Below are 12,059 nucleotides of genomic sequence, written 5' to 3'. Positions count from 1 at the left end.
TTTTAATAGATTTTAATTACTACCTTATGCTTCTAAAAGTACCACAGTAATGCCAATGTTGTAATGCTACATCACTATAATTCTATTATTTCTGTTTATTATTAACAGATGCTCCAGAGCCTCCAAACAACCCGCCTGAAGTGCTTGATGTCACAAAGAGTTCTGTCAATTTGTCCTGGTCCAGACCTAAAGATGATGGTGGATCTCGTGTAACTGGTTACTTCATTGAACGTAAAGAGACATCTACTGAAAAATGGGTCCGGCATAACAAGACACAGATTACCACTACAATGTACACAGTCACAGGACTTGTTCCAGATGCTGAGTATCAATTCCGTATCATTGCTCAAAATGACATCGGTGAAAGTGAAGCAAGTCCTGCTTCTGAACCAGTTGTATGCAAGGATCCATTTGGTAAGAAAATGTTAGCATTAACAGATCTTCTGAAGAGCAAGTTAGTGACATTTAGAGAGGAATTTATTTTCTCTATCTGTTTTAATTTTCAGACAAACCAAGCCAACCTGGAGAAATTGAAATCACTTCTATATCTAAGGACAGCATTACACTAGAATGGGAAAGACCTGAAAGTGATGGTGGCAAAGAGATCCTTGGCTATTGGGTTGAATATCGCCAGTCTGGAGAAAGCACCTGGAAAAAATGCAATAAAGAACGCATTAAGGACAGGCAGTTTACAGCAGGAGGTTTACTAGAGGCTACAGAATATGAATTCCGTGTTTTTGCAGAAAATCAGACTGGCCTTAGCAGACCTCGAAGGACTGCAATGGCAGTGAAAACTAAATTAACATGTAAGCAATATTATATTGTTATATTTGCTGTGATATTATGGCGATTTGCTGTGTCATAAACCATAGTGCTGCCCTTAAAATGCTGCCTATATCTTTTATTTGCTTGCCAACAGACTGTCCTAAAACACAGTCTTTCAAGTTTAAGAGGCACAACTAGAAATTAAAATTAATGTCCATAAATACAGTAATAGAGGAAAATTACATAGTAATCTTCATTATTTTTAAATTTTCTTTGTTGTAGCTGGAGAAGCACCTGCCATAAAAAGAGAAATGCAGGATGTTACAACTAAACTGGGTGAAGCAGCTCAGCTGACATGCCAGATTGTTGGGAGACCTTTGCCTGATATTAAATGGTACCGCTTTGGCAAAGAACTGGTGCAAAGTCGAAAATACAAAATGTCATCTGATGGACGGAACCACACACTGACAATAATGACAGATGAGCAGGAGGATGAAGGTCTCTACACGTGTATGGCTACCAATGATGTCGGAGAAATTGAAACCAGTGGCAAGCTGTTATTGCAGGCTCCTCCTCAGTTCCATCCTGGCTTCCCATTGAAAGAGAAATACTATGCAGGTGCAGGTGGCACCCTCCGCCTTCACGTCGTGTACATTGGCCGACCAGTACCAGCAATAACTTGGTTCCATAGCAACAAACCTCTGAGAGGATCAGAAACAGTTACTATTGAGAACACAGAGCATTATACTCATCTTGCTATTAAGAATGTCCAGCACAAAACTCATGCTGGGAAGTACAAAGTGCAACTCAGTAACACATTTGGAACAGTTGATACTGTACTTAATGTGGAAATACAAGGTAATTAATTTTATTTTCAGTATTTTTTCTGGAAAATTTTCTCGAAGATTAATTGGCAAAAGAATTATAAATACCACGTTTTTTCTTTTACAGATAAGCCAGATAAACCAGTAGGGCCGATTGTCATAGAGTCTATATTGAAGAATTCTGTGGTGATAAGCTGGAAACCACCAGAGGATGATGGAGGTGCTATGATAACCAATTACATCATAGAGAAATGTGAAGCCAAGGAAGGAGCTGAATGGCAACTTGTATCTTCAAGCATTTCAGGCACAACCTGTAGAATTGTTAACCTAACTGAAAATGCAGGCTATTATTTCCGTGTTGCTGCTCAGAATACATATGGCGTTAGTGAAGCATTGGAGGTTTCATCAGTGGTTGTTATGAAGCCTCCATTTGGTAAGTGGATGCCAAAATACCTATTTCTGTATGCCCCTATCATTACTAAGGCATGCTCACTTCATTTTTTGAACCTTTTTATTCTTTACAGAAAAACCAGGACAACCTGGTCAGCCAGTAGCAAGTGCTGTCACAAAGGATTCTTGTGTTGTCTCCTGGAAACCACCTGCAAGTGATGGTGGTGCAAAGATTAGAACCTATTATCTTGAGAAGCGTGAGAAAAAACAAAACAAGTGGATTTCTGTAACAACAGATGAAATTCGTGAAACTGTCTATTCTGTAAAAGATCTTATTGAAGGTCTTGAATACGAGTTCCGTGTAAAATGTGAAAATCTTGGTGGTGAAAGTGAGTGGAGTGAAGTATCACAACCAGTCATTCCAAAATCAGATGTACCAATTAAAGCTCCACATTTTAAGGAAGAAATAAGGAATTTGAATGTGAAATTTCAGGCAAATGCCACATTTGTCTGCAAAGTCACTGGTCATCCTAAACCAATTGTCAAGTGGTACAGACAAGGCAAAGAAATCATGCCAGATGGTGAAAAGATCAAGATACAGGAATTCAAGGGTGGATATCACCAGATGGTCATCACAAATGTAACAGATGATGATGCCACAGTTTATCAAGTTAGAGCTACCAACCAAGGAGGATCTGTCTCTGGCACTGCCTCTTTGGATGTTGAAGGTAAATAAAGGGTTTTTATGCCTAAGACAGATTATTTTAAAGCTTTGAATATTTAAACTGTTGGTGGTCTTCTCATGTGTTGTTTTTTCTTGCTCTTTCAATTCCAGTTCCTGCAAAGATTCACCTGCCCAAAAACCTGGAAGGCATGGGAGCTGTCCACGCACTCCGAGGGGAAGTAGTGAGCATCAAGATTCCATTCAGCGGCAAGCCTCCCCCTGTGATCACATGGCAGAAGGGACAAGACCTCATAGACACTAATGGACACTACCAAGTCATTGTTACACGATCATTCACATCTCTGGTTTTCCCAAATGGTGTTGACAGAAAAGATGCAGGGTTTTACATTGTTTGTGCCAAAAACAGGTTTGGAATAGATCAAAAAACAGTTGAATTAGATGTGGCTGATGTGCCTGATCCACCAAGAGGTCTGAATGTAACTGACATTTCAAGGGATTCAGTCAACTTAACCTGGAATGAGCCAGCTACTGATGGTGGAAGCAGAATCATAAACTACATCATTGAGAAACGTGCTACAACAGCAGAGCGATGGATTCGTGTTGCTCAAGCTCGTGATACTCGATACACAGTGGTGAACCTATTTGGCAAGACCACCTACCAGTTCCGTGTAATTGCAGAAAACAAGTTCGGTCAAAGCCAGCCTTCTGAACCTACTGATCCAATTATAACAAAGGAGGATAAGACCAGAGTAATGAACTATGATGAAGAAGTTGATGAGACCAGAGAAGTCAATACAAGTAAAGCAGCTCACTATTCTACAAAGGAACTCTATGACAAATATATGATTGCAGAAGAGCTTGGACGTGGACAGTTTGGCATTGCACACCGCTGTGTTGAGGCAGTTTCAAAAAAGACCTACTTGGCCAAGTTTGTCAAAGTAAAGGGTGCTGACCAAGTCTTGGTGAAGAAAGAAATTTCCATTCTAAACATTGCTAGGCACCAAAATATCCTGTATCTTCATGAATCATTTGAGAGCCTGGAAGAATTGGTCATGATCTTTGAATTCATTTCTGGAGCTGACATCTTTGAAAGAATAAGCACAGCTTCGTTTGAACTGAATGAAAGAGAAATAGTAAGTTACATACGCCAAGTCTGCGATGCACTAGAATTTTTACATCGCCACAGCATTGGACATTTCGATATCAAACCAGATAATATTATTTACTTCACAAGAAGAAGCTCTGTAGTTAAAATTGTGGAATTTGGTCAAGCCAGACAATTGAAGCCTGGAGACAGCTTTAGACTTCAGTTCACTTCTCCTGAATATTATGCCCCTGAAGTTCATCATCATGATTTGGTCAGCACAGCTACTGACATGTGGTCAGTTGGTGCTCTAGCATACATCCTTCTCAGTGGCATTAACCCTTTCATTGCTGAAACAAACCAACAAGTTATTGAAAATATTCTAAATGCTGAATACAACTTTGATGATGAAGCATTCAAAGACATAAGCATTGAGGCCATGGACTTCATTGATCGCCTACTAGTAAAGGAAAGAAAAGCTCGGATGACAGCTGCTGAAGCACTTAACCATGTGTGGCTAAAACAGCAGACAGAAAAGACCAGCACTAAAGTCATCAAGACCCTGAGGCACAGGCGTTACTATCAAACTCTAGTAAAGAAAGAGTGGAACACAGTTGTGTCAGTAGCTCGCATTTCCTGTGGAGGTGCAATTAGATCTCAGAAAGGCATAACGGTGGCTAAAGTTAAAGTTGCGCCAATAGACATTGGTCCCATTGCTGGGCAGATAAAGCATGCTGTTACAGAAGAAGGAGGGCATGCCAAATACATATGCAGGATTGAAAACTATGATCAGTCCACACAAGTCACATGGTACTTTGGTATGAGGCAATTAGAAAGCAATGAGAAATACGAAATTAAATACGAAGAAGGTGTTGCAACCATGTATGTCAAAGATGTTTCTAAATCCGATGATGGTACCTACAGATGTAAGGCAGTAAATGACTACGGTGAAGACAGCTCTTATGCAGAACTTTTTGTCAAAGGTGTGAGAGAAATTTCTGAGCACTACAGATGCAGAACTGTTAGGAAAGTGAAACGACGGATTGATACTATGAGACTATTAGAGCGTCCACCAGAATTTACTCTGCCTTTGTATAACCGCACTGCCTACGTTGGAGAAAATGTCAGGTTTGGAGTAACTATAACAGTTCACCCAGAACCTCGCTTAACATGGTACAAATCAGGCCAGAAAATCAAACCTGGTGATGATGATAAGAAGTATACTTTTGAATCAGACAAGGGTCTTTATCAGCTTGTCATCAATAATGTTACTGAAGAGGATGATGCTGAATACAGTATTGTGGCACGCAATAAATATGGTGAAGACAGCTGCAAAGCTAAGCTGACTGTGATTCCGCATCCCCCTCCAGCAGATGCCACATTAAGGCCAATGTTCAAAAGACTGCTGGCAAATGCTGAATGTCAAGAAGGACAAAATGTCAGTTTTGAGATCAGGGTATCTGGTGTACCAAAACCAACGCTGAAATGGGAAAAAGATGGTCAGCCTCTATCTTTTGGTCCTAACTTTGATATAATTCATGAAGGTTTAGATTATTATGCTTTACATATCAGAGATACTTTACCAGAAGACAGTGGTTATTACAGAGTTACTGCTACAAACAGTGCTGGATCTACAAGCTGTCAGGCTTATCTAAAAGTTGAACGTGTGAAATATGTCAAGCGTGAGTACAAGAATGAAGAAGAACGGGAGAAGCTTGTACAGAGGCAAATTGACAAGACCTTACGAATGGCAGAAATCCTTTCTGGGGTTGAAGCTGTTCCATTGACACAAACTGCACAAGAGGCTCTCAGAGAAGCTGCTATCTTATATAAACCCGCTGTTAGCACTAAGACCGTCAAAGGTGAATATGAAATCAAGAAAGAAGAAAAGAAGGAAGAAAGACAACTTCGTATGCCATACGAGGTGCCAGAGCCTCGCAAACATGTGCGCACTACTCTTGAAGAAGATCAGAACATTAAACACTTTGTGCCTCTGTCAGACATGAAGTGGTACAAGAGGCTGCGGGACCACTATGAAATGCCAGGAAAACTTGATAGAACTGTTCAAAAACGCCAGAAACGCATACGTCTTTCCAGGTGGGAGCAATTCTACGTGATGCCACTGCCACGCATCTCAGATCAGTATAAGCCTAAATGGCGCATACCAAAGCTAACACAAGATGATCTTGAAATTGTGAGACCTGCACGTCGACGTGCCCCATCTCCAGACTATGAATATTACTATAGACCAAGAAGGCGATCACTTGGTGACTTGTCTGATGAGGAATTACTTCTGCCTATTGATGACTATCTAGCCATGAAGAGAACTGAAGAGGAAAGACTGCGCCTTGAAGAAGAGCTGGAGTTAGGCTTTTCTGCTTCCCCGCCAAGTAGAAGTCCCCCACGCTTTGAACTGTCTGCCCTTAGGTATTCTACTGCAGGAGCACAAGTCAGTTCAGAGGAAGAAAGAAAAAGAGAGCTGAGGTATTCAAGCTATCATATGCCAACGAAAGCTGACACCAGTGCAAGCTATGCAGAGCTTCGTCAACGCCATGACAGGGCTGCCTACAGACCACCTAAACAAAAGCAAAGAATAATGGATGAAAGAGAAGATGAAGAATTGCTCCGTCCCGTTGGCACTGCTCAGCGACTCTCTGAATACAGGAGTGAGCTTGAATATATGGCAGAGGAGGAAAAGAGTAGACTCAGGAGAAGGAGGGAAAGAGAAATCACTGAGATCACAGCAGAAGAAGAAGAAATAGAAATGGTGCAACATGTTCACAGAGAATTTTCACCTCCCTCCAGATTACTAAGGAGAAGAAGATCTCTCTCTCCAACTTACATTGAGTTGATGCGTCCTGTATCTGAATTAATTCGACCCCGCTCACGACCTCCTGAGGAAAGTGAGAGAAGATCTCCAACACCAGAGAGAACTCGACCACGCTCACCTAGCCCAGTTTCTAGTGAAAGATCACTCTCCCGGTTTGAGAGGATGGCAAGATTTGATATATTTTCCAGATACGAATCCATGAAATCTGCTTTGAAAACTCAGAAGACTATGGAAAGGCAATATGGAGTTCTGACTCAGCAGCCTTTCACCCTTGACCATGCTCCTCGCATTACCCTGAGAATGCGCTCACACCGGGTACCTTGTAACCATAATACCAGGTTCATTCTAAATGTCCAGTCAAAACCAACTGCTGAAGTGAAGTGGTACCATAATGGTATTGAGCTCCAGGAGAGCAGTAAGATACATTTTACTAACACCAGTGGGGTATTAACTCTGGAGATTCTCGACTGCCACATCGATGACAGTGGAACATATCGGGCTGTATGCACAAACTACAAAGGGGAATGCTCCGATTATGCAACATTAGAGGTTACTGGAGGAGATTACACTACATCCTCTTCCCAGCGGAGAGATGAGGAAGTACCAAGGGCAATTTTACCAGACTTGACAAGAACAGAGGCGTATGCAGTCTCCTCATTTAAGAAAGCATCTGCTACAGAAGCAAGTTCCTCAGTAAGAGAGGTCAAATCAGAAATGTCAGCAACAAGAGAATCACTTTTGTCATATGAACACTATGCTTCTTCTGAAGAAAAAGTCACTGCAGCTGAAGAAAAAGCATTGGAAGAAAGGACTGTACACAAGGCATTTAAAAGCACTCTACCGGCAACAATCCTTACAAAACCACGGTCAATCACAGTCTCTGAAGGAGAGACTGCAAGATTTTCCTGTGATGTTGATGGTGAACCAGCACCAACAATAACATGGTCCCATGCAGGTCAACCCATTGTTTCTTCAAGGCGCTTCCAAGTAACACGAACACAGTACAAATCTACCTTTGAAATTTCTTCAGTCCAGATGTCAGATGAAGGAAATTACACTGTTGTGGTGGAAAACTCTGAAGGAAGACAGGAAGCGCATTTTACTTTGACCATTCAAAGAACAAAAATTCCTGAAAAAACAATTACATCTCCTCCAAGAATCAAATCTCCTGAGCCTCGTGTAAAATCTCCTGAGCCAGTTAAGTCTCCTAAGCGAGTGAAATCTCCTGAGCCCATCAGCAGCCCACCAAAAGCAAAGTCACCACCTGCAGACAAAAAAGTACCATCAGAAAAAGTACAATTACCAACTGCTTCTCCACCGAAGATAAAACAGCATTTGAAAGCAGAAACTCTTGGAGATAAGGTAAAGTTATCCTGTGCAGTTGAAAGCAGTGCTTTAAGTGTCAGAGCAGTGGCTTGGTATAAGGATGGCAAAAAACTGAAAGAAGACCATCGTTTCAAGTTTCATTATGCAGCTGATGGCACCTATGAGCTCAAAATCCATGAGCTCATGGAATCTGATAAAGGAGAGTACACCTGTGAAATTATTGGGGAAGAAAGCGTTTCAAAAACTAACTTCCAGTTTACTGGCCAAGTATTTAAAAACATATATTCCCAGGTAAGACGTGTATCTGAAACTTATAAATCAGTTCAGAAAGAAGATGAGGTGCTTACAGTTTCTACCCAGAAGAAATCAGCAGTGGCAACTGATGAAAAAGCAGCAGTTCAAGAAGTCATTAAAAAGTCAGTTGTTACTGAAGATATCAAACAATTGAAAGCAGAAACTAAAGCTTCTTCTACTACAATGACAGTGTCTGAAGGGCAGAAAGTGACATTGAAAGCCAACATTCCCGGTGCCTCTGACATAAAATGGATGCTGAATGGAATGGAGCTGAGAAATTCAGATGATTACAGATACGGTGTTTCTGGAAGTGATCACACACTAACTATCAAAAAGGCTAGTAATAAAGATGAAGGTATACTCACCTGTGAGGGTAAAACTGATGAAGGCATTATTAAATGCCAGTATGTTCTGACCTTTTCTAAAGAGCACTCCAACGAACCAGCATTTATCATGCAGCCCAAGTCTCAAAATGTCAATGAAGGACAAGATGTATTGTTCACCTGTGAAGTTTCTGGGGATCCTTCTCCTGAAATTGAATGGTTTAAGAATAATCAACTTGTAAGTATTTCTTTATTTACTAAAACAATAAATAAATTGAATTATTCATAAAACTGATCTTAATGAAAACGTTTTTTTTTCCTCCTCAGATTGCTGTTTCATCACACATCAGAGTAACACGCTCTAAAAACATATATTCTCTAGAGATTCGAAATGCAACAGTGAGCGACACTGGAAAATACACAGTCAAAGCAAAAAATTACCATGGGCAGTGCTCTGCTACAGCATCTCTGACTGTACTCCGTAAGTTTGTTCTCCAGGTCTTGTGTTCAGACTAATCACAACTTTTATGCTATGGTATGCCTACTAAAATGACATGATAAAAGCACTGGTAATGTTGATTTAGGTATTTTTAACAAGTTCCTGTTTCTTTTGTATATTATATATACAGAATTTAAATAGCATTAGAAATCTTTATGACACCCACAGAGGAGAACACAGATGCTCCATTAAATCAATAGATGCATGTTAGCAGAAGGCTATGAGCATTCCTTCTAGGATGACTGTGTTAAGACCTTGGTGCTGGCAATTACTCTTTCCTCATTTACTATCAGAATCTGTTCCAAAAAACAAAGTCGTTCCAGAGTTACAAACGTTAATGGTGACAGCCATAACTGAACTGGGTTTAGTATTTTATTGGCTGTATCATATCCCAGTTCCTAGCATCAAGGGGTTGCTATGATTTGCTTGTATGATTGTGCTTGTGTTTAAAGGAAAGCTACAGTGACTGAGCTTTCTGTTGACTTTTATAGCTACAGACCAATGCAGTGAAATACACTTTCCTATGCTATGCTTATAAGAACTTTAAAATATTTCAGTTTCTACAAATGTTAACACACCATTTCTCAATGTCTAATTCTAGTAATGGTTTTAATAGGAAATGCTGTGTGAGGACCTTTTTTAAAGTATGTTTTTCCTTCAAGATCATAAATACTAGTAACCATTCAATTTTCTTATCAATCAGTTGGTGATTTGACATCTTTAATCAAAAGATTATAAACAATTTTATATTCCACTGCAGTTTTCCACTGAAAGCAAACTAAGCTGTCTCTTTATTTTTGTAAAATTAACCACATAGAACTGCATGACTTTGTTCGTTAATGTGACATTATTGGTTTTTCCTTCTATGTTTGCGATGCTCCCCAGCTCTAATTGAAGAACCTCCAAAAGAGGTAGTATTGAAGACAAGTGGCGACACAAGCATGCACGAAAGTTTTTCTTCTCAGTCCTTTCAAATGGCTTCTTCTAAACAAGAGGCTTCATTCAGCAGTTTCAGCAGTAGCAGCATGACTGAAATGAAATTTGCAAGCATGTCTGCCCAAAGCATGTCCTCCATGAAAGAATCCTTTGTAGAGATGAGCTCCAGCAGTATTATGGGGAAATCTAGTATGGCTCAACTGGAGAGTTCAACTAGTAAAATGCTTAAATCGGGTCTGAGAGGTGAGCAATGTAATTACTGGTAGAGTCAGTCCTTCAAATATTCTGCAGTAGTCCTCAGAGTAAACCTGCTGCATGGCTTAGTGAAAACATGCTAACTTGATATTTCTTCTCCTGTTTTGTAAAGGAACACCACCCAAAATCGAAGCTCTCCCATCTGATATCAGCATTGATGAAGGAAAAGTTCTCACACTGTCTTGTGCCTTTTCGGGTGAACCTGCTCCTGAAATAACATGGTACTGCAGAGGGAGGAAAATTACCAGTCAGGACCAGGAAGGCAGATTCCACATTGAAACCAGTGAAGATCTAACCACCCTGATCATCATGGATGTCCAGAAGAACGACGGTGGACTTTATACTCTGAATTTAGGAAATGAATTTGGTACCGATTCTGCCACTGTGAATATTAATATTCGATCAATTTAGAGAGCTTGATCTGTATTATTTACACTTGTCTTTTTACAAGTGATTAATATATGGACTGAAATACCTGATCTGTAAATATAAAAAAAAAATATTTTTGTACCTTCCTGAATGAGACGAAGTCCAAAGCTATACTTTATGACTTATAGTCATTATTGACCTAAGAATTTTAAACACTTTTTTTCACTGACATGTACATACTGTATATAGCCGAAGTTAACGGTTATGAAGTTTTGTACCATTTATTTTATGACATTTTGAAACGTAACTTTTGGAACTAACAGTTGGTAGGAGAAAGTTTCCTAGCAAACGACTACCCTGCTCAACATTTAACTAATTTTTGTGCCTCAACTCATTGTTGATGTCTAAGAATGCCTCAACAGGTAGAGAGGCTCCCTGTTGAAGATTACCTACACCTAAGAGTTGATACTGTGCATAATACTTAATACATGCACAATATTTATGTTGAATCAGAAATGTAAGGCATTGGTCTTGTTTGCAATTACCCTCCTGTAAGCAATGATTTAATGTTTTACATTGGATCTGATTATGTCGTAATTTCCATACCTGACTGACAATTTTTGGACAAAGTGCAAGCGGCCAGCACTTTGTTCACCCACTGCCTGTGTACTGTTTCTGACATAATGACTGCCTGAATAGCTTTAAAAAAGTAACATCACCTGGCCATCCCCTTAATCAACAAAGCTATTTAGGTACTCAAGTGCAGCAGCAGTACCCCCTCTTGGAGGTTCGTAGGGTGCAATGATTGAGTTTGTGTGTGGTAGTATTAGACATCCTGTAGTCACTTCCAGGCAACTAAGCAATGAACCACAGTTTGAAAACAAACTGTTGCTACAACATCAAATACCGCCCTGCACTTCAATTTGCTTTAGTTCTCCTAATGTAGTAATAAATCTTGTTGTAGCTGTTGAACCTCCTTGGGATAGAATTGTTCATTTGAAATAAAGCATGCGCTTTCTGCACCATAAAATCTATGACTCCTTGTTATTTATTTGTTGTGCTCTGTTTTTATAGTTCCTATACTACAGTACAGAAGAAGCTGCTGAAAGAAAAGACAAGGTAGACATGCAATTCTCCAATGTAAACCAGGTAGCTGTTGAAAAGCAGAAACAGAGCAGCCACCAAATAAAAAAGCTTTCTTCATAGGTTCTTAATTGACAAAGGATACATTCTAGCACATGCCTAAGCATCATGCTGGTATTATTATTCCTCTGATAAGTGAATTTCGAGGCCTTCCACTACACCCTATAGGGATAAATTGATAATTTCTTGTCTTTATAGCTGGTCTCTGCTGAATGGGGTTAAAAAACCTGCCTCCAGGAAACCCAGATATTGCCTCTTTCTTTTGGTAGCTGCAACTAGTATAGATAAGTTGACCCCAATTACCTGGACCTAAAAGTTCTTGCCTCCCACAGGTGA

At 39.9% G+C, this 12,059-nt stretch overlaps 1 protein-coding gene across 1 annotated transcript in view; it reads left to right on the top strand.

Moving 5' to 3' along the window:
- The window catches only part of TTN (titin), a 240,899-nt gene extending 229,289 nt beyond the window's left edge, over positions 1 to 11,610 (top strand). The window contains exons 291-299 of the mRNA XM_051623291.1: positions 109 to 414; positions 507 to 806; positions 1,048 to 1,623; positions 1,717 to 2,022; positions 2,114 to 2,707; positions 2,815 to 8,759; positions 8,849 to 9,002; positions 9,906 to 10,199; positions 10,324 to 11,610. Coding sequence (XP_051479251.1) covers positions 109 to 414; positions 507 to 806; positions 1,048 to 1,623; positions 1,717 to 2,022; positions 2,114 to 2,707; positions 2,815 to 8,759; positions 8,849 to 9,002; positions 9,906 to 10,199; positions 10,324 to 10,622 — 8,774 coding nt within the window. The 3' untranslated portion in view covers positions 10,623 to 11,610. The remainder of the gene's footprint in view (positions 1 to 108; positions 415 to 506; positions 807 to 1,047; positions 1,624 to 1,716; positions 2,023 to 2,113; positions 2,708 to 2,814; positions 8,760 to 8,848; positions 9,003 to 9,905; positions 10,200 to 10,323) is intronic.
- The last annotated feature ends 449 nt before the right edge of the window (positions 11,611 to 12,059 follow it).

This window comes from Apus apus, chromosome 6, assembly GCF_020740795.1.
Source record: "Apus apus isolate bApuApu2 chromosome 6, bApuApu2.pri.cur, whole genome shotgun sequence".
Classification (NCBI taxonomy): Eukaryota; Metazoa; Chordata; class Aves; order Apodiformes; family Apodidae; genus Apus; species Apus apus.
Note: the sequence above shows the minus strand (reverse complement) of the source record. Positions and strands in the feature narration are given on the sequence as shown.